Genomic DNA, 22,909 nt, shown 5'->3' on the forward strand with positions numbered 1-22,909 from the left:
AGCTCTGCTGTCCAGGGCACTGCAATGGGATACATTTATGTACAGCCGGTGGGTTCCAGGGAGCCACCCATGCTGTGGGTGCACATGGAATTCCCATTGCAGAGTTGTACCTGCCTGTGACTATTTATAAACAAACGCGGTCTGACTGGGGCATGCAGACACCTTGACAGAATGAATAGTGTGTGGCACATAGGTTCCCCATTGCTATGCCCACGTGTGCAGCTCCTGATGGCGGTGGCACAGGATTATATTTCTCATTGCTTCTGTACAGCATTGTGGGCTATCGCCCCGCCCCTTTTAAAGAGGGTCGCTGCCTAGCCGTGCCAACCCTCTGCAGTGTGTGCCTGCGGTTCCTCCTCATGGCAGACGCACTTATAAATAGACATGAGGGTGGTGTGGCATGAGGGCAGCTGAAGTCTGCGCAGGGACACTTTGGTGTGCGCTGTGGACACTGGGTCCTGCAGGGGGGGGGGGGGGGGGTTGGGCAGCATGTAACCCAGGAGAAGTGGCAGCGGAGTGTCATGCAGGCAGTGATTGTGCTTTGTTGGAGGTAGTGTGGTGCTTAGCTAAGGTATGCATTGCTAATGAGGGCTTTTCAGATGTAAAAGTTGTTGGGAGGGAGGGTGGGGGCACTCTTGCCGCTATTGTGGCTTAATAGTGGGACCTGGGAACTTGAGATGCAGCCCAACATGTAGCCCCTCGCCTGCCCTATCCGTTGCTGTGTCGTTCCCATCTTGAATTGCCCAGATTTTCACAAATGGAAACCTTAGCGAGCATCGGCGATATACAAAAATGCCCGGGTCGCCCATTGACTTCAATGGGGTTCGTTACTCGAAACGAACCCTCGAGCATCGCGAAAATTTCATCCCGAGTAACGAGCACCCGAGCATTTTGGTGCTCGCTCATCTCTAATGTTCGCTCATCTCTAATGTTTTCTCAACTTGCACAATAAAAGACATGAATGGTCCAATTGTTATTAGTTTAGCTAGATTGTGTTTGTCTAAAAATTGTGATTTAGCTAACAACCAGACCTCATTTTCTTAGCAACCAATGCAGAGATCTGTGTAATTCCGAAGGGGTCACTTACTTTTTATTGCAACATTATAATCATATGTCAACAATTCATGCATGTTTTCTGGCATATTCATCATGTAATCTTAGGGACATATTGTTAATCCAAATCATCATCCACATTGAGCAATAATGACCTGGCAAGGAAGTTAGTTATGAAAACCCATCTTCCATGTGCTCTACAGTTCTCCTTAGCAGAAATATTGATGTGACCTGTTTTCTATTTTCTCGGCTCAGGAAACTATTCAGGGAATTATCTTACAGATTATAAAACATCCTGTGAAATGATAAATAAACGTGTGTGTGTTCTTGCCTACAGTAATTGGTTGAAATGCAGTACTGTTGCTTTCTCATGTGTTCGGTCTATTGCTGGCAGCACTGTGAGTGAATAAATCTTTCTGTCTCTATATTTACCTTCCCAGATGTTCCAGCCTATTATTTTACTTATCCTCATCCTAGTATTATTTTCTTCTCTTTCCTACACGACTATATTTAAGCTTGTCTTCCTTTTCACCCTCTTTTTTGTCCTGTAACATTTCCCACCATTTTTATTTTTGTTTTGTGTAGTTATTTATTTTCAGTTTTGTTTGTTTTGTCCATTCACCAAGATAAGAAGTAAAAGAAATATAGTTTCTGCTCCAGCTACTGTCAAAGAAAACACTGAAGACTACATACTTGTATATAGAAACCAAGAAACACTTCTGACAGCTTCTACAAGTAAGTGCACTGAAACATGCCTTCTGGTGTCGCTTATTTCTTGGGTTTTTGTCCCAGGTGTGTGGAGACGTGCTTCGTGATGATCTATTGAGACACTATGGCCATGATTTATCAAGGTACTTGCAACAGTTTTCTGGTGTTCAAAAGTTACACATTTTGAAAAAAAGATTTATAACTTTTTGGGGAACTTTCACACAAGCACAATTTAACCCACAGGATGCACCGTGGTCAGGGGCCTAACTATAGAGGATGCAGGGGATGCGGTTGCACCCTGGCCCATGAGCTCTAGGGGGCCCATAAGGCCTCTCTTCTCCATAAAGGGAGCCCAGTACTATTAATAAAACATAATAAGGGGCCCTGCTACACATTTTGCATTGGGGCCCAGGAGCTTTAAGTTACACCTCTGACCGTGGTGAATAATTCTGCACCAAATCCACACTGCTCTGGGCAAATTTTGATGCGGAATTGAACATAGCTCAATTCTGCCAGCAACTCTGCATCAACATCAGCAGTGAGACTTACAGGTTTTTGTGCAGAATTCGCAGCTGTGGATTAAGGTTTAGATTTGGGTGCGCCATGTGGGCTATTTCCAGCCAATGTGTTAGCACCCCAAGGGTATGTTCACACAACGGAATTCACCGCAAAATTTTCCACAGTGAATCTCACCTTAAAACGTTGCGTCAAGAGATCCCCGGCCTTTTGATACCGTTTTTGACGTGAGTCCACATGCAGAATTTGCCCTGACAATAAGTAAAATCTGCATGTTTAATTCCGAAGAGGAAAATCACGTTTACGCGGCATTCCATATGCAGATTTTAGCAAGGGCAAATTCCATGTGCAGATCCGCACCAAAAACCCCAGTAAAGATATGCCGTTCTGGAATAAATCGGCAAGTCTTAAAGGGGTTGTCCCGCGCCGAAACGGTTTTTTTTTTTTTTTTTAACCCCCCCCCCCGTTCGGCGCGAGACAACCCCGATGCAGGGGTTAAAAAAACAACCCGCACAGCGCTTACCTGAATCCCGGCGGTCCGGCGTCTTCATACTTACCTGCTGAAGATGGCCGCCGGGATCCTCTGTCTCCGTGGACCGCAGGGCTTCTGTGCGGTCCATTGCCGATTCCAGCCTCCTGATTGGCTGGAATCGGCACGTGACGGGGCGGAGCTACACGGAGCCGGCATTCTACACGAGCGGCCCCATAGAAGACTGCAGAAGACCCGGACTGCGCAAGCGCGGCTAATTTGGCCATCGGAGGGCGAAAATTAGTCGGCTCCATGGGAACGAGGACGCCAGCAACGGAGCAGGTAAGTATAAAACTTTTTATAACTTCTGTATGGCTCATAATTAATGCACAATGTACATTACAAAGTGCATTATTATGGCCATACAGAAGTGTATAGACCCACTTGCTGCCGCGGGACAACCCCTTTAATGCTGATTATGATGCAGCATTATCAGCAGAATTCTGACATTATAAACTCCACATCGAAATTCGCATGTTAACAGTGCGGATTTTGGTGCTGAATATTCCGCAAGGGTGTATATTCTGCAACGTTGTTGTGGAATATTCTATCCCGCATGAAAGCAGCTTTGGGCTATGTTCACGTCAGGGCGGATGTGCTGCGAAGTTTCTGTGCGGACCCTCCACATGGAAAGTCTGCAGAATTTACAGTAGCAGCAAAATGGAGATTTTCAAAATCTCGTCTACATGCTGCAGAAAGAAATCTGCACAATACCTAAGTGTAAATTAATATACGGTGCAGATTTTAATTCCGCAGCATGTCAATTATAGCACCGGATTTTTGGTGCAGCTTCCACCTCTACAAATGAAGGGGGGGGGTTCACACCAAAAACCAAGTTAAAATCAACTTCAAAATCTGCTCCAAACAGTGAGTTCTGTTATGCAGACTTTCTGCTGCGGATCTACTGTTATATGATGCTCAACGATTTTCCCAAAAGTGGACTTGGATTAGGCCTCATGTCCACGGGATAATTAATATTTAAAATCCGCAGCGTTTTTCACGCACGCGGATCCGCGCCCCATAGGGATGCATTGGACACCCGCAGGTAGTTAAATACCTGCAGATGTCATTTTCCCCTTCAGGCGCGGATCTGCATGCAGGAAAAAAACGGCGACATGCTCCATGAAGCGACATGCTCCATGATCTATTGAAGCCTATGGAAGCCGTTCGGATCCGCGGAACACCTGTACCAGAATTAAAACTTACCTGTCCGGACGCTGCGGATCTTCCCTCCGTCGCGGCCGGATCTTCTTGCACTGGACACATCCGCCGGGCCGAAGAAAGAAGATCCGGCCACGACGGAGGGAAGATCCGCAGCGTCCGGACAGGTGAGTTTATTCTTATTTTCAGCCTCATGTCCCCGGGAAAGGAGGGACCCACTGTGGGATTCTGCATGGAGAATCCGCGGCGGGCCTGATTTTCCTCGTGGACATGAGGCCTTAGGGAGTGATCACTTGCAGGCCACATGTTTATTGGCGTAAAATAAGGCGCAAGTGTATGCCTGGTCATAGCTGGACCAGAGTTGATTTCTTTCAGTACGGACTGCTGTAAGGTGTAATTTAATTAGTGGTTTATATTGCATTTTTGGGGGGTCAATGGCATTTTCTTCAAAACACAGCATGCTCTAGGCATTGTGTTCTTTTTCCTGACGTTATCCCATAGACTTCCCCAGAGGAAACAAAAGCCTGGCAAAGATGTATGTGTATTAAAAAAGCCATTAGAAAAAAGCTGAATCCCACTGCCATTGCAGTTTTTGATGAAGTTTTTTTGAGCCAAAGGAAAAGTATAAGATCTTTTATATGTCCCATTCCATTTGAATCAACTTCTGGCTTTGTCTCAGAAAACTGCATGAAAAACCTCCACAAAAACCATGGCATTTTTTCAAAAAAACTGTGAAACCGCCCTAATATACTTATTAAATCTGCTATGAGTCATTGCTGTCACACAACAAACATGAATCCTTTTTCTAGGCACGGTATATATGAATATAATTGACTCTGCATGTATATACAGTAACATGGTCTGCATAGGACTATATGTTTTTGTGTTCTTTGGAGGGTGAGTAATGTGCACAGTTCTCGGCCACATCTGTTATGCTTTTGGAATTACTTCACATTTACTCAGCGACACACCCTGAACTTTAGACCAAGAAATGAAACAAGACTAAAGGAAACTCGTCATTAAATCATTTCAAAATGGAAAGGGAATTTTGGAATTTCTCGTGGTACTTAAAAAGTTCTTCAACTGTTAATGAGATATAGCTAACTGAGGCAGACAGCTATATGATATTGCTTTCTCTTCAGTGGGATTCAGCGTATTACCTGCAGCCTATACAGTAATATGAGCACGGTCACACTGCTTCACATGTGTTGGAAGTTGTGCTGTTTTCTCTATTCTGTCCTACGAAAATGGGAATGTGTTTGTCTGGTTTTCATAGCTAAGGGCTCATGCACATATTTGTAATACAGCTGCATACTGCCTTCAGTCAGGATACATTACCCATAGATGTCATACTTTGATTATGGATACTGTTACTGAGCTTTTTTTCCCCTCTGTAATCAAACTACTAATGACCACTTGTCCATTAGCATTTATGTATGTGTGTGGGTGCTTCTCATGTTCTTTCCCTAATCACACGCTGGTGATGTCACATGATCACATGACAGTGACATCATCACACAGTCACATGCTCTTTGAGCTCCGCCCCGTGACTTCATCGCCGATCCTTAGGCCGCCTGCAGACGAGCGGGTCGGATCCGGCAGCGAGAAATCTCGCCGCGCGATCCGACCCCAGAGCCTGCAGGGGCGAGCGCGTACTCACCCGCGCCTGGCGGCCCCGGCTCTTTGATGTGCCGGCTGCCGCGCAGCCGGCGCATGCGCAGACCGGAGCCGGCGGCCAGGTGAGTGCGTGCCCCGCAGAAAATTAGAACATGCCGCGGTTTGTTTGCCGCGCGAGATTTCGTGCGGCCAAACCGCGGCCGTCTGCATAGGAGTGCGTATTGTAATGCACTCCTATGCAGACTTTCAGCGGCGGAAATCCCGCGGGAAATCCCGCGGCGAGATTTCCGCTCGTCTGCAGGCGGCCTTAAGCATACATATAAAACACACAGCACGCCAGCAGCCCTGTGCTCACAGGATCTGTGATGATGTCACTGTCATGTGATCAGTCACATGGTGTCAGACCTACGCCCCATAACATCATCGCAGATGCTTACAAACCCGAGCAGTCTCAGTTGCTATGGATACAGCTGTACTCACTTTGCAATTTGCAGTTTGTTGTGAGACAGCTGGACACCTTTGTGGAGACTCTAATAAATAATACCTTACAAATGTACGCATACATAGCCTGCAGTGCATATTGATATCATCGCAGGGCATGTATTTTGTTAGCCATTAAAAGGTATCATATCTACAAGATTACTTGGTTTCTCTTGCTGAGAATAATCACATTTTGCTCTACTGGCAAACTGGTAACTAGTAACACGGTACCAAATGTTTTTCATTTCAATCAATCAATCATATAAAATCACACACAAAAAACTATGGAAATGGCTCAGTTCGGTATTTGTAACTCATTGGGCCCATAAATGCTACATCAATACACCAATCCATCAATTTCACTTTTTACTAACTCCAATCTCTTCAGAAGCTTCACGTGTTTAGATGTTGCAGTATGAGTATTGCTATTTTGTACATTTACTGAAGTTTTCTTTTTCATAGCTGTTTGCAATGTTCAGCAAAATTGTAAATAGTGCCAAGAGCTTACTATTTGCACAGAAATATTTTGACCAAATCCAACCTCTTTCACTATATAGATATCATTATATTAGTAAGTGGCGCATTGTGCCTCCAGAAACACTGGTACTATAAATATTACTAATAACTAGTCAAACTACTAACAATGACCTGTCCGTCTGTGCGTGAGTCAGTGAGTTTGTGAGTGACTGACATGCTCCACCCCTGATCACATGATGGTGACATCATCAAAGGTCCTTCATCCCCAGGGAGGGAGTTACATGCTTCATCCCAGATTACATGACATTATCACAGATCCTGTACGCACACAGCTGCTGTTTGGCTAGGTGTTAGTATTCCATAACAACTGGAGCCGCAGGGGGTTTGTAGTCTGCCTGTAATCTGCACAAGAATGCAGGACATTTGATGATGTCACCATCATGTGATCAGGAACGGAGCATGATGGTGATGTCATCACAGGTCCCTTATCTCCACTGATGTGCTGCGTCTGATCCCTGTTTTATGGGATGAACAAAGCATGTAGCAGAGCTGTGTGGCGCATTGCGCCATCAGAAACACTGGTACTATAATTTGCTAATATAATTAGTAGTATACACCATATAGAGCAGTATATGGTGACACAGAGAGACTCAGGGTTCCCATGTTCATGATGCCATAGGGCTATGGCTGGGATTCAAATTTTAAACGACAGGTTCCCTGACTGACTGAGGCTACCTAACGCGGCCAAGCACAATATCGGGCCGTGAAACTTAGCCCAATATTGTGCTCTCACACACGTGATATACTGGTGGATGCGAGGCATTTTTTCCATCAAAAACGCCTACCATCACTTTTGTGAGGTTGCAATTCTCCCCAGCACGGCTTTCAGCCATGTCGCGTCGGAGGATTGGCAAGTGTTTCCCATTGTCTTCAATGGAAAACCTTGCATCGCACTCGTGTGCACATCACACACTGTGCAATATGTTTTCCTGCTCCATTGAAAACAATGGAAGATACATTCTTCGGAGCACACTAAGATAGACCATGCGTGATTTCTTTCCCACATCACAATGGGGTGTGGGAAAATATAGCTCTTGTATATGACTCCATTCAAAATTATGGGGTTCATATTCATGTTAGATTTGTGCTTCTTGCAATGTACAAATCTTGTGCAATTTTTTCGGCTATGTGAAAGCGGCCTAAAAAACACAAAAGATGCCCACTGCATAGTGCACAGAGAAAAAATTATTCATAAACAAATATATTAAACACTTTAAATCGGTAATACTAAAACACAGTTAGTAATATGAACAGTGCAACAAAACCAAGCTCATAACATAAATGCAGAACCAGAACCAAGCTCATAACTGAAATGCTGCATCAGAACCAAGCTCATAACATAAATGCGGAACCAGAACCAAGCTCATAACAGAAATGCAGCACCAGAACCAAGCTCATTACATAAATGCAGCACAAGAATTAAGCTCGGTACATAAATATAGATCCTACACCTATACACTTATAGCATATAGTACCATAACCAAGCTCAGTACATATATTTAGCACCGGTTCTAAGCTCAAAAGATAAATGCAGCACCAGACCTAGCTCATTATGTAACTACAACCCAAGAAACATGATCAGTACAGGAATAAATTACAAGTGAGGTTAGCCCCTGCTATATGAGTTAGTGTCATGTAAAATAACTACTCCCAGTATAGCCTGAACAATAGTAAGGCTACGCAGAGAGTTGTTATTTAACAAAAAAGAATGCTACCACCCAGCATCATTCTGTAGAATATACACAGACTCACACAATGGCAGAGTAAGCAATGATATTCAGAGGCTTGAAGGTGATATCATCTTTGATTGGAGTCATTCTGCTTTTCTGCACCATCTGGCCGAGACCGTCATGATGCCTTCTGGACATAACTCATCTGTGCAGACGTTGCCACGCAAATGTCTCTGGCTCTTCACTTTTTCACATCCTTGAACCTTATATGAAAACACACTCTTAATATTTCCACACACTGTGCCAGTTGACAAAAATACCAGCCACACTTTACCCCCTGAAAAGGTATTTTGATACACTTTGCCCCTGAGTATATAATTAACCACATTGTGCCGCAGAATACATAATTAGAGACATTGTGCCCACACAATAAAAAATATGGCCATTGTGTCCATACATTTGAAAAGATTATGCCAGCAGTGCCCCATAATTCAAAAATAAACCTTCTGTGACCCACAATAAATGATACCTCGTGTAAGGAGCGTCGTGTGGCGCAGAGTGTAAGCTCTCGCCTACAACCTGAAGGTTGCAAGTTTGATCCCCACATGCGTCAGGTAGCCGGCTCAAGGTTGACTCAGCCTTCCATTCTTCCGAGGTCGGTAAAATGAGAACCCAGCTTGGTGGGGGGTAATTAAGTAATAATTACCTGAAAGCGCTGCGCAATAAGTTGGCGCTATACAAATACCAAGATTTTTTATTTATACCTGGTCACGTTGAACATAGGTTGAAAGTTGTTAAAGCTCTTTTTTCCAGGACAATGTATCTTGTATCTGATATGGTAGTTTTATGCAATATACTGTACATGCTCATTGGTAATATGGTCCTTCACCTCACAGAAGGGGAATTGAGCGAAATCTTATTTTTATTTTTTTCATTTTTGCTTGACAATCCATGTCTAATGTAACATTTATATCCTGGAATGTTAGGGGCCTGGGAACTCCTAGGAAAAGAGCAAGAGTATTCTCAAAGATTCACTCTCATAGACCTCACATACTACGGTATGCTTGCAGGAGACACATTTTACCCAGACTACCACCGCTCACCTAAGTAAACCATGCTCCTGTCATGCTTGCCATACCTCATATTCTAGAGGTATATCCTTCCTCATTTATAACTCCCATAGATGAGAGCCTGATTAAATCAGAATTGATCCAGAGAGTCAAAAATGATTTTTTTTTTACAGTCAATAAAGCCCCTTATGTAATTGTGTTTTTATAATCCACTACTTGCATCCATTACTGTTATAGCGCCTGAGATTTCATTTGCTACCCTTTTACCTTAGGGTCCTTTCACACTGGACAGAATATTCCACAACAGCATTGTGCGCTCCTGCGGAATATTCAGACCCAAAATTCGCACCACTGACGTGTGGATTATAATGCATAATCAAAAATAGCAGAATCCTGCCAGGAAATCTGCAGGTAGCAATGTGGATTTCGGTGTGGAATTCAAGGACGGTGTATCCCGCAACGCTGTTGCGGAATATTCCGTCCTATGTGAAAGGTCCCTAATGCTGCCACAGGCTGTATGGGAGATTTAAGCTTCCTTATGGATCTAGTACTAAATCATTTTCAAGATACTCCCCAAAATGCAGTTGTAGCATTGTAATACTACCAGATAAGTGCTGTGGGAGCTGAGGTGCGATAGTTGGATTTATAATGAGAATGTCATCTACTAGAGAGTTCTCCTGTCATACTGCTAATAGACATACTCTTAGTCGCATTAATCACATTTTAGGATTGCCTTCATTGTATTCCAGGATAGAGACAGTGGAATACTTACCCTGAGGTGTATCTGATCACTTCCCGATCTGGATGATATTGGAATCCCCTACTCCCTAATCTGCAGAGTGTACATTCTTTCTGGTTATCCTTCCTGGGACCCTCAGACAGGATTACTGACCAGATACAACCCTTCTTTGACATTCTCCTAGTCATGACACTATGTTGGTGTGGGACACTTTTAAATTGCATTTAAGGGCATATAAGAAATCTTCTATTTCATTTATTAAAAGAGCCACAGCTTGGCATGAGAAGGATCTGCAGGCCAAGTGTGCTGAACTTGAGAGCGTATACATAAGAGAACCTACTGAGGCCAATAGAACAAAATAGTTGATGACAGGAAGAGCATATCTATAAATCTTGAAGAAGAAGGAGCAACTAAAACCTTTTTTTTTTTTTTTTTTTTTTACCAAACTATCATTTTTTGAACTTGGCAACCAGTCTAGTAAGTTCTTGGCACATATGGTATACCATAAGTTCTTCTTCTGCCCCTATACTGCAGATACGATCTAATGAGAACCACATATATAAGGACCCCACTGCTATACTAGATAGATTTATTAGTCTCAAGTAAACTCTACAATGGAGGTTCTCCGATCCTATTTGTGAGCCTTCACTTTTTCTAAATCATCTGCAGAGCATGTAGTTCTATCAGATACGACTATTACTCTGAAGGAGATAGTTGAAGCTGTATCCTCCATGGCCATGGGTAAATCCCCAGGTCCGGATGGCCTCCCAATAGAGGTTTATTCACAATATAGTGAGATTTTGCTTCCACGGCTGCTTTCTGCTTTTAAGAAGCATTGGCAGATGGTCGATTTCTGAACTTTTTACGAGGCTACTATAGTGGTTATATTGAAACAAGATAAACACCCTAAATAATGTGGGTCTTATCGTTCCATATCTTTCCTTAACAGATTCTAAAATAACAAAAATACTAGTAAACAGATTAAATTTGGCAATATTATTCACCCAGATCAATCTGGATTTATACCTGAGAGATCAACGTCTGACAACATCAGAAGGATTCAAGTGGTATCGTAGATAGGCTGGAAATAACAGGTTTGGGTTTCGGCATCTACAGGTGCCACAAAGACTTTTGATTCAGTTGAATGGCCCTATTTACTAGAGGTATTACAATGTTTCAGATTTGGACAAATCTTCATTAAATGGATTTCCATCATTTACAAAATGCATAGTGCTAGACTTCTTGCAAATGGCCTTATCTCCTCTTCATTCTATCTGAGGAGTGGTTCAAGGCAGGGGTGTCCATTGTTGCCCTTTCTTTTTGCACTGGCCATTGAGCACTTCTCTCTGCTTATCAGACAGGATTTGGAATATCACGGGTAATAAATGAACCTAGGGAGGAGGACCGCATTGGCTTGCACACCGATGACATGGTATTATTTCTCTCTAGTGCACACCACATTCTTCAGCATGCCATTTCAATAATTCAATTCTTCTCTGGTTTACTCATAAATTAGCAGAAATCCAAGTTTATGCCACTGAATTAGCTGAGATGGGCTATAGGTGTGAAAATATGTTGACTTAATGTAGTATCACAATTTAAATATCAGGGAGTTTATATTTCTAGAAATTACCAATATTCCTATAGACCTAATAGTGCTCCTTAAGGATAGATTTAAAATATGGAGCTCCCTATTTTTATCTGTAGTTCGTAGAAACCTTATTAAAATGATAATCCTCCTGAAGCTTCTCTAAAATTTAAAGCATATTGACATTATATTTCCACAGCAATTCTTTATCAACAGTAAATTCAATATGATCATCTTTCATTTGGGGAAATTCGAGAATATAATTAGGAATAGAAGCGCCTGGGTCTGATTAAGGTCCTGGATCTGAGCTTCATATTCTTCGCCTTCCTCATCCAGGCTCATCTGTAGCTGGGACACCAGTCTCTCATGCAGTGCCTCCTGGTTTTCCTTGTAACCCAGTAAGTCTTTCAAGATCTCTGCTTGTTTCTCTGCCTGACTGCAAGCAGCTTTCTCTAGTTCCAGCTCTTCCTTGAGCTGACTTATTTGGCACTCCAAGTCACCATTTTTCTTTGCTAACTGCATTTTCAACTCTGCAACCTGATTCTGCAAATGTGTAGTTTGATTACGTGCACATGTAGAAGCTCCTTCTAACTTGCAACACGTCATCTCCAACTTTTAGTTTTTCATTTGCAGTTTCTTAGAGTCCTGTTCATACTGCACAGATTGTGCCTCCAGACATACTCTGCGATCAGCGTTAGTTAATCTTGTGAGACGCTCCTTCTCCTTTAAGACTGTCTCACTCTGGACCACAGGATCTGCACTGATAACCTCACTTTTCTCACTAGCGGCAGCCTTTTTCTTCTTTTTTCTCTTCTTTGCATATTTAGTACAATCTATCCTTTCTCTCTCTAAAGGCATAGTACTACTAACTGCAGCATTTCTACACGCACTATCTTCATTATTACTCCTCTCTTTCACTAGAGGTATACTTGCCCTGCCTTCCACATGGGCATTGGCTGCACTCCTCATTGCAACCTGTTCACACCGTGACTTCATTTGCGGAACATTACTACACATATCATGTACAGACAACATCCCACAATCCCCCACACATAACATTTCAGGGTTAACGGTCTTTTCTTGCACCACCCGGTCAGCAACACAGTTCTCAGACAACTCTTCCTTAAAGGTCCGTGCACACTGTGCAGCGTTCACGGTATCATCATGCACAGAAAACATTATATCATGCAGAAATGTCCATACTTTGCTGTTGGTTCTTTGCAGTCCATGCCCCCTGCAACCGCAGCTTGCGTTGCTCCTCAACAACCAGAGTTTTCAACCTCCTGGCCCTTTAAAACTCCGCCTGCAGCTTTCGTCGCTCCTCAGCAACCGCACATTCAGCCTCCAGGCTTTTTATACACATTGCTTTGTGCGCCACTCAGTTTTGTGCCAGCGCATTCTCCACCATATGTAGCAAGCGGGGTGCACTTGCCTGCGGATCGCCGACCTCTTGCACATGAAAATGGCACACCACACATGTAGAAACTGCTCAGGAGATGTGGATTTCTTTATCTGGCTCCTGCCAGTCTTTATTTGTCATCACCGCAATTACAAAACCCAGCAATACCATCCAACGTCAATATACACAGTCCATATGCACCCCACTTGGGTGTGAGTCCAGGGTTGACACCCCTGTCAGACTCTGGCCTCTGCTAGTCCACCAGCCTGCAGCACCTCAGCTCTGCTGCAGTGGTCCTCTCTCAGCTTCCTGCACAGCTGCCTCTTTTGTAGCTAACTCTTCCTACAACTAGGGTATTAACCCATTCTTTCCCTCTTGCAGGTATTAGAATGCCTGACTAGCACACTCTGCAGGTCATTCTGTGTAATGCACCGCTACATTAGCAATATCATTATCTATGAAATAATGATCTTTAATAATCCAAGAAAAATGTCATAAGGTTTGGGATATATGATGTAATTTTGAGTACGATTTTTATACAACAAGCTTTTTAACAGACCAACTACTCAGTTATGTTAGGTAGAAGCAGTGATTATGATACGGCTCTTTGTGTTTTCGTATCACCCTCCTGTGTATTCTCACTCCTCTATGATTTATCACCATGTGTGGTAGAAACTCTTTGATTGTAAACAGTAAATAATCACAACCCAATTTTTCATTGTTTTATAAATATTTGTTTTATTTCATGTATGAAGCAAAATATTAACACTGAAATAACAAATAAGCCTCATGTGGCGCAGAGTGTTAAGGCAGAAGAAATGCAGTCCTAAGCTCCTGCTCACAACCTGAAGGTTGCAAGTTCAATCTCTGCTTGGTTCAGGTAGCCGACTCAAGATTGACTCAGCCTTCCATCCTCCAAGGTTGTTAAAATGCATACCCAGCTTGCTGGGGTGCAATAAAGAAAAAATGTGTGAAAGTGATGCGGATTAAGTCAGCGCTATACAAATAACAAGATTTTTTTTTATTATTTTAAATAATATGGTCACTGTGCCCCTCCAATTAAAAAATGATGCTCACTGTGCCTAAACAATAAAACAATAACGGCTGCTGCCGCAAATGTTAGTCATCCGTGTTCAAGCTCTGAGGTCAGTGATTGGCTGTAGCAGCCGGTGATGTTCCATAAGCAGTCTGCTGCAGCCTGTAAACCCAGCGTTCCAGTGAAGACCTGGAGTCTGGTGTCACAAAAGCTTTGGGGATCCAGGCAAGGTGAGTTAAGACTTGATTATTATGTTTGCACATGGGGAACCCATTTTAAAAGAAATAAAGTCTGATAATCCCATTAAAACATATTGGTTACAAACCATCTAAAGTGAATCTAGCTACACATCTGATAGCTGTGGCCAGGTCATTGCTCCCATCGTTGTGAATAAAAACAGCAGTACTAAATGTATCAATCTCGCTCAACAAAGTCAATCATATTTCCCTACTGGGAAATCATGAAAGTTTGGTGTCCTTGGATTAAATATAAAGAGTCGCCTGGTATAACTAAGGTGTAGTTCCTCAATCTTGCCTTTATTGTGACTCAGGGCTTATATCAGCCTGGTTTTCACACCTCAGCCGATATACGCTGTCCCTCTGATGCATTGGTTTACAATGCATCAGTGCACAGAGGCATATCTCTACAGCGTAAAAGAGCTCGGCAGGACGCCTCCATGCCAGCGGCGGCAGCTGCATTGACTCCTATAGGAGCTAATGACAGCTGCAGGAGAAGGGAGTTTAGCAGTGTGACTGCTAAACTCCATCCCCCTTCTCTTCTCCTCTCTGCCCCTTGCCGCTGTTCGCAATGGGAGGGGTGGAACGGAGAACTAAGCCCCACCCCATCCTGCCCCTCCAATTGCAAACAGTGGCAAGGGGCAGGAGCTCAACACACTAGCTCCGCCCCATCCCACCTCCTCCCCTTGCAGAGAGCCAGCGAGGGGGAGGGAAGGGGAAGACAGCTAAGTTGCGAACCCCCCCCCCCCGACAGCGTATACACCTCTCCATGCATCACACAGTTGTGTATATCGGCTATATATAAGCCCTCATTCTCTAGCAAATCTTACCGAGGTCTGTAATTCCCTGTTTTATTTATTGCATCTTGTGTTATTTAACCTCTCTTTTTCCCCCTACTTACACACTCCTATTGCCCCCTAACTGTTTTTCTGTGTGGAGTTTGCTTTTTCTAATTCCTCAGTGTGAGCTATGGTATTTCCATCAATATTTTGTGTGTTGTGTTGACATTTTTTACTGCATTTAACTCACTTTATACATTTGATGTTTCTTTATATTTTCTGTACTAACTGAATTTTGTGATCATTGACCCCATTTTTGTTAAACTTCACCTATAAATTTGGAAAGTGTGTTGAAAATCGAAAAGTCGGTGCCTGGATTTTAGACGCAGATTCTGCGTCACATTTCTCCTCTTTTTCTCTGTGTGAAAGTACCCTTTGATTACTGACTAGAGATGAGCGAACCTAATCGTTTCGAGTAATTACTCGATCAAGCACCGCGATTTTCGAGTACTTCCGTACTCGGGTGAAAAGATTTGGGGGGCGCCGGGGGGCGGGGGAGGCGTGGTGGAGCGGGGGGTAGCAGCGGGGAACAGGGGGGAGCCCTCTCTCTCTCCCTCTCCCCCCACTCCCCGCTGCAACCCCCCACTCACCCACGGCGCCCCCCGAATCTTTTCACCCGAGTACGGAAGTACTCGAAAATCGCGGCGCTCGGGCGAAAAAGGGGCGTGGCCGAGTAGGCTCGCTCATCTCTATTACTGACACATAATAGTCTGATTTAGGCCTGATGCACACAGCACGCAAGGATTCTGCATGGGGAATCCCACACTGAATCCGGCCATGACCGCAGCGGGTGACCCTGCGTACCCATGAGTGCAGGTGGCGGCTGTGTGGACCTCTCTTCCTCTGGCTTCTCTGTACTGCGGATGGTCTGCATGGCTTGCCGTCGGTCATGCGCAGTTCTGGTTCCTGCGGGAACCGCAGGAAAATGCAGCATGCTGCAGTTTTTATCCGTAAGCGGAAAACGTAATTGGTTTCCACTCATGTACATTAGGAATCTTTCTGTATTGCATGCTATGGAGAGTTATTGCTGGGGAATCCGGAGTCGAAAGCCCACTGCGGATTCCGCTGAAAAAATCCACCCATGTATATCAGGCCTTAAAGCGAGTCTGTCAGATCAGATCTCCCCATTTGTGGAGAGCACAATAACATGTCATATGCAAAGTCTGTGTGGAAGCCCTAGTCTCCAATCCAAATAATCCCCTACGAGTTACAATTGTAACAAACATAGCATTAGGTCTGCATAGATTTTTAGTCTCTGGAAAAAAAACAGGAATGTTCCTATTCAAACACAAAGTGCATTAATAAGTTGCAGATCTTTTCATTAAACAATAATTAAGCTTAATATAAAAAAGCCCTTTAATTCTTTTAGCTCATTTTTTAATAATTAGATTATTTGAAAAGTACTTCTGTAAAAACCATGTTGATACATGTCGCACATCTAGTATTATTTAGAATAAAGTTTTCAGAGTGAGGTAAAAGGGCATATGATACATGATCTTATGTTTGTACGGAATAAGGCCTCTTTCAGATTTGCTCTTTTATTCTTGTTTGGCGCTGAACAATGAAAATACCAGAAACGCTGGATCTGGCTCATGCTACCAGAATTTTTCTGGATGAAATAGCACAGCATTCTGCGCTGGTTCAGCCAGGATTCCGTGTTGGATCTGCAACGGATGGTCTGAATGGAACCTTCAGAGCAGATGTGAAATATTTACTGACTTCATCATGTTTAGAAAATTAATTGTATCAAGCCCAGAGTATAGTTAATAATAAGAAGAATGTATTCCTCTGTCGTTTATATGCAACTGCCTGACCAAACATGCAATAAAATTTTAATTAACCGTAATAGGGAGCATATTGGAACAAATATCAACTGTAACGACATACAACAATCCAACTCAACAGCCTGCCACACGATGCCAGGAAATATAGAAGAAATTCCAAGTTTAAAAAAAGTGTTCTGCCAGATCTTGTGTTTTATTCTCTAAATTTACTGCCATGAGTCATGTGTCTCTGCTAAATGTCACAGAAATATATAAAAAAGTTAATGTTGATGTCGACTTGAATTCTTAAAAACAAACATGATTGTTTATATAGTGAAACATATTATTATGTAGGCTTTTTCTTCTCCCTGCTGCTTTAAAATGAGGAGCAATGCAATTACAATTACACTGTTTCTTCGAGTTACATTGTCACAAATATGGGGTTTACGGGTCCGATAGTCACCAACCTGTAATGTATGGCATCCAGGGGCAGAGCGCAGGGTCGACTTATTTCCAGCTCTCTAGATCCTGCACTCATGCAAAATGGATACCAAATTGCACCATGTACGGCCTAGCGCTGTCAGCACTGACTGCTTCTGACAGGTAGGTTAGCCACTTCAGTTCTACTTATTGCATAGGTACAAGCCTCCTCGGTTTCAATGACCTGACACACAATTAACACACTCTGGGATTATGGATCACTTAAAACATAGAAAAAGGGTTAGCAGTGCTTAGGTAAAAATATACTAAAGGAAATATTTACAAAAGGGTAAGGAGCATATACTCAAACAGTATGGCAATAAAAAGGAATACAATAATAGAAAATACCAGTTTATGAGGTTGTTTCAAATAGTCCTGGTTGCGAGGAGCACATAGAAAGGTGAACAATCCTGCATTTATATGGAACTCCTGGGTTGTACAATGGGGGGAAATCTCCCTGAAGTTTTAAAGCCCCTCTGGGTCCTCCTTATGACAATGCTGCCTAAGTAGATGTGTAGACCCTTTAGATGGAAACCCAATTTAATATTTGGCCATATTTCCCTAGGAGAGATTCCAGTTGGGAAGCTATAGCTTATTATGAGTGAATGTGCTGTGTCTATGGTACACGCAGGTTTCGAAAATATAACCCCTGTTGAGTTGGGACTCCTGGATAACCCCTAATCCCAGTTAATAGTAAAAGCCACTCTCTAATGGTGTCCAAAGGATCAGCTCATCCTAGCACAGGTAAAGGTACAGTCACACATGGCACTGTTGAACTGCAATGTGTTGCTCAAATTAATGTTTTTTAGGCCACCTACACACAGGCCTCAGCAGAAATGCAGTGCTTTTTAACGCTGCGTTTACTGCAGTTTCAGCAGAGCTGGCATGCATTTTGCCAGGGTTTTGGCACAGCTGAAACGCAGCCAGGGAAGCTGAGAAAAAAAAAGTAATACTCACCTAGCAGATGCTGTTGTGGTCCCCGTCGCTGCTCTCCGGAGCTCGAGGCAGGCTGCCGGGCACTTGTCAGTGCTGATAGACCATCTCTTGCTGGTGGCGGGGATTTAAATCCCCGCCTTCAGCAAGAGATTGCTCTGATTGGTTCAGGAGCACCTACTCAGCCAATCAGAGCCAGCGCTCTGATGTCATTAAAATAAATGGCTGTGATTGGTGCATCGACTGCTGGCTCTGATTGGCTGAGTCGGCACTCCTGAACCAATCAGAGCAATCTCTTGCAGGAGGTGGAGATTTCAATCCCCGTCACCAGCAATGGATGGTCTATCAGCACTGACAAGTACCCGGCAGCCAGCCCGGAGCTCTGTAGAACAGCAATGAAAACCCGACGGCATATGCTAGGTGAGTATTACTTTTTTATTTAGGTAGTGTAGCTAGCATTTAGTGCTGTGAAAAACATGCAACCACGTTTTGCCTCGTTTTCAACAGCACTAAAACTGCTGCCCATTAATTTCAATGGGCAACGCACGGCTGAAAACGGACAAAGATAGAATATGCATCGCTGTCAAAGCGCAGCGTTGAAGATGCTGCGTTTTGATGCTTGCATGAACACTCCCATTGAAATGAACAGGAGAGTTGTACAGCGTTTAGCGCAACGCTGAACGCTGTCCAAAAACATCCGTGCGTGTGCCTTACAATGCAGAATATAATGATTTGCATTGGTAAAGAATAATTAATGAAATGAGTTCTCAATTTTAATGTTTAGAATAATTTATGTAAGAGTCAGCTGAAGGGTCATTTCACTTTTGCGGTATCGTCTAATATGTCATAAGATATAGGATATATCACTGTGGGTTTGTGAGTTGAAATTTCTCCTAATTCCTACAAGAGAGTGGCTAAGGAGCTCAAAACATTCTCCAAAGACTTTGATGGTGTGCCACTGAATGTCACTGCATTGTGCCTATTAGAGATGAGCGAGTATACTCGCTAAAGGCAATTGCTCGAGCGAGCATTGCCTTTAGCGAGTACTTGCCCGCTCGAGACCAAAGGTTCGGGGGAGCGGTGAGTAGCGGCAGTCAGCAGGAGGGAGTGGGGGGGGGGGGGGGGGGGGAGAGAGGGAGAGAGATCTCCCCTCCGTTGTGCCCCGCTCTCCCCCGCAGCTCCCTGCCCGCCGCTGGCACCCGAACCTTTTGTCTCGAGCGGGCAGGTACTCGCTAAAGGCAATGCTTGCTCGAGCAATTGCCTTTAGCAAGTATACTCGCTCATCTCTAGTGCCTATATGAAACGGTGCCATTGACATCATTTGTGTTTCCACTGAAGCCCTACTTGTTAAATCATGCCTGTAAGTGGAGTTCTCTGTTAGTCACCATACTTTGCAGAAGTTATCAGGGTGAGCAATGGCAGGGTTCGTGGGGAACACGTCATGAGTCTCTTAATTCTCAGTAATGCATATAAAAATATGTGGTGGTGTATACAGCAACCAATTAGATTACAGTTCTTATTCCTTTAAAACAGCATGAAATATGAAGGCAGTGATGTATAGATACTTAAAGTATCTTTAGACATGTCTGTCACTTTATCTATGTTATTGTTTTTATAGAGCTCTAGATTTTGCTCCATAAAGATGAACCAAAGACCTCTCATCCTAGTTAGCACAATAAACAATTTCAGCCATTTAGAGGGGCTCCACCAGTGTACCCTATTCTGTTTGTTTTCAGAGCCTTGATGTTGCAGTGGCATGCTGGGGTGACGTCACAACATTAGCCTTGGCCTACATAATTATAAGCTGTCCATGGACTGCATTTCTCTGTGTGGAGGACTCGCATGAACTTACAAATGACAGACATTTGTGTTACTTTCTTCCTGTCATTGCAGAGGACCCTTCAGGTGTCATTTGTCAGAAATTCTGCAGCAGGCTCAGTATATAGTGTGCCCTGCTGCACATCCCTGCTACAATATCTTGTGTATAAACTGATTGGTCAACAGGGAGTTTTTTTCCCTAGCCAGCCAATTAACCTTAATGGAAGTTTATGTATTCCAGGCCCGCCTCTACATGGGTGCCGGTTATTGTCCTGCATGTGGTGAGGCAATAAACTCCTGTCAGCTAAGTACTTATGACTATATATTCTGGGTGGAGCTTGTTCAGTTCTACCAAATACTATTTTGTATACCTTGCTCTTCCCATCTATATTAAATATCTTCCCTATCCTCTATTTAGGAACAGACTAGACCCCCTAGGTTCCTCCTGGGGAAGGGCTACTTCTATCTGGGCAATAGCCCTACTTCTAGGCAGGACCTACCACACAAAAGTTGGTTAGGGATAGCATTCCCATATTCTATAAAAAAATTTTTGCCCTATTTTGTGTTTCCTGCGTTTTGGTTATTTAATATACATCTATTTTGGTCCATTGTGGATATTTATTATGTCTTGGTCTGCTTTGTGGCTGACATCCATGAGGGGCACCATACTTATGCCCAGCACAAACATAACACTAGATACTAGAACACAATGCAGCCTTTCGTTATCACCTCTGAGTCCTGCATCTGACTAATTCCTGGTGCATATATGCTTATGTACAGAAAATAGTGGCTGGGGATGAGATTCAGAAGCGTTAATTGTTTTTTTAGCAATAGCTTATACAGTTATTTATATTTTATATATTGGCTGTAATGCACTTGTCAGATTCAGAGAGGAACTCGGCAAACGTGAACCTGTCATTCCCTTTCAAGCATTATTGCCCAACTCACAAAAGCCATGTCTATTTAGTGAGTGATATTGCACCTAAACTGGTGATTGTGTGAGTACTAGAGATGAGAGAGCCTACTCGGTATGGTAGTTACTCGAGCGAGCATCGCTCTTCTCAAGTAATTGCTTAGTGATCCGAGCAGGCTCGGGTGGGCTGCGGGGGTGAGCGGAGGGAAGACAGAGAGAGAGAGATCTCTCTCACTCTTCCTGCCGCTCCACTCCCCCCCCCCCCCCATCCCCGCAGCCCACCCGAGCCTGCTCGGATCACTAAGCAGTCACTTGAGAAGAGCGATGCTCGCTCGAGTAACTGCCTTACCGAGTAGGCTCGCTCATTTCCAGTGAGTACCTGAGTTATGGAGTGAAAAACCGTAAAATGACTGCAACAAGGGTTTATTTATATGGACTATTTTATTGTGGTTTTTATTGTGATTATCATGTGTGCACGACAAGGCAATGTTTTAGTTAAAAACAGAAAGCTTACAAAAGTTGGATCTATAGATCCATTCTCGGACAGGGATCTGTGGTCATAATATTAGTGCAGAATCACTAAGAGAGCCTAATGGAGCATTTACAATTCACAGTAGTAACACTGGGTTTTACTGCAAACCACATTGCAATTTATGATAAACTGCCATGATTGCATAATTTGTATAATGTACAATATATCACACTCTGCCAGGGGCTTTCCTGCCTTGCAGTTTGTTCAGACTGCTTTATAATTATCTATTACAAGCAAAGCTTGCAAATTCAATAAAATCTGTATTTTATAGAGTTAATTGCTATAATATTCCTGTTCAAGTTTTTTGTTTCTCATTACAACTTTATTCCATTCCGCCATAAAAGAGAATGTTCATCCTCTTTAACTTGAAACTAAACTAGGAGCTATCAAAGTTTTCATACAAATTCACGTTGGTTCGATTTTAGTCTGATGAATTTCTGCTGCACTATAAAGTCTAAAAATGTCTTGGACTTGGAGTTGTTTACACAGAATACCAGCAGATCTAAAGTTACAGAATGGGGGCTGGATGTGAAGGCTTACAAATTGTCCACTCCCAGGTTTACGTCACTGGGGACTCATCTGCCTGGGTCATTCTAATCTGGATTAGTTTACATTCAAATGTTCCTTTTTTTTTCCCCCCTTTTGAAACGGTTTTCCCTGCACATCACAGCTGAAGTAACTGCCTTGATCCCTTCTCGTTGTAGTTGGAAGAACTTCATAGAGATTCTGTAGAGCAATCCATACTGCTAGATTCTGTCCTCACAGTACGCCTGCATCCAGCTGCCGGAGGTACCGCATTCAGAGTCAGCTATGTTCACCCGATAATTACTAATCTGCGGAAGGTAAGTTCTTACAGATGTTCTGAAATAGTCTGCCTAAACTTTAGTAACAATCAAAGTGCTGGAGTAGTTTGCTGAAACGCGACTCTGCCTTGGCTGACAGAGACAGGATCTTCAGACACCTCAGCTGTTCATCTGCTCCTCGGCCAGTGATTTATTAACAAGACAGTATTGACAAGATGTAACTAGATGTCTCTAGGAGGTAATCAGAGCATTACTGTGTCTATGTATGTTTTAGTTAACAGCTGTCTAGTGAACCGATAGCACAAATTAATTTAGTCAGCATGTTCTTTATTTAGAAAGTACATAAGATCATTTCACCTGTAGTATTTTTTATAATTCTCCATGTATACACACATATATATACACATATATATATTTACACAAAACACCATACTACAAGGACAATCTGTTAAAATTACCCACGTCAGAAGACGTTTAGATTTAGAAACT

General features: G+C 43.1%; 2 protein-coding genes across 3 annotated transcripts in view; one reads left to right on the plus strand and one right to left on the minus strand.

Annotated features, from left to right (window-relative positions):
- Window positions 1–17,439, minus strand: part of ECHDC1 (ethylmalonyl-CoA decarboxylase 1) — a 105,456-nt gene extending 88,017 nt beyond the window's left edge. Inside the window, exon 1 of the mRNA XM_066605527.1 lies at window positions 17,409–17,439. Within this exon, the coding sequence (XP_066461624.1) occupies window positions 17,409–17,424 (16 nt within the window). The 5' untranslated portion in view covers window positions 17,425–17,439. The remainder of the gene's footprint in view (window positions 1–17,408) is intronic.
- Window positions 1–22,909, plus strand: part of MTCL3 (MTCL family member 3) — a 93,577-nt gene that overhangs the window by 42,350 nt on the left and 28,318 nt on the right. Inside the window, exons 6-7 of one of the 2 annotated variants that reach the window (XM_066605525.1) lie at window positions 1,680–1,788; window positions 22,322–22,459. In XM_066605525.1, the coding sequence (XP_066461622.1) occupies window positions 1,680–1,788; window positions 22,322–22,338 (126 nt within the window). In that variant the 3' untranslated portion in view covers window positions 22,339–22,459. Of the gene's footprint in view, window positions 1–1,493; window positions 1,789–22,321; window positions 22,460–22,909 lie in introns of those variants that run through there. The other variant, XM_066605526.1, reaches the window with a different exon arrangement.

This window comes from Eleutherodactylus coqui, chromosome 1, assembly GCF_035609145.1.
Source record: "Eleutherodactylus coqui strain aEleCoq1 chromosome 1, aEleCoq1.hap1, whole genome shotgun sequence".
NCBI lineage: Eukaryota > Metazoa > Chordata > Amphibia > Anura > Eleutherodactylidae > Eleutherodactylus > Eleutherodactylus coqui.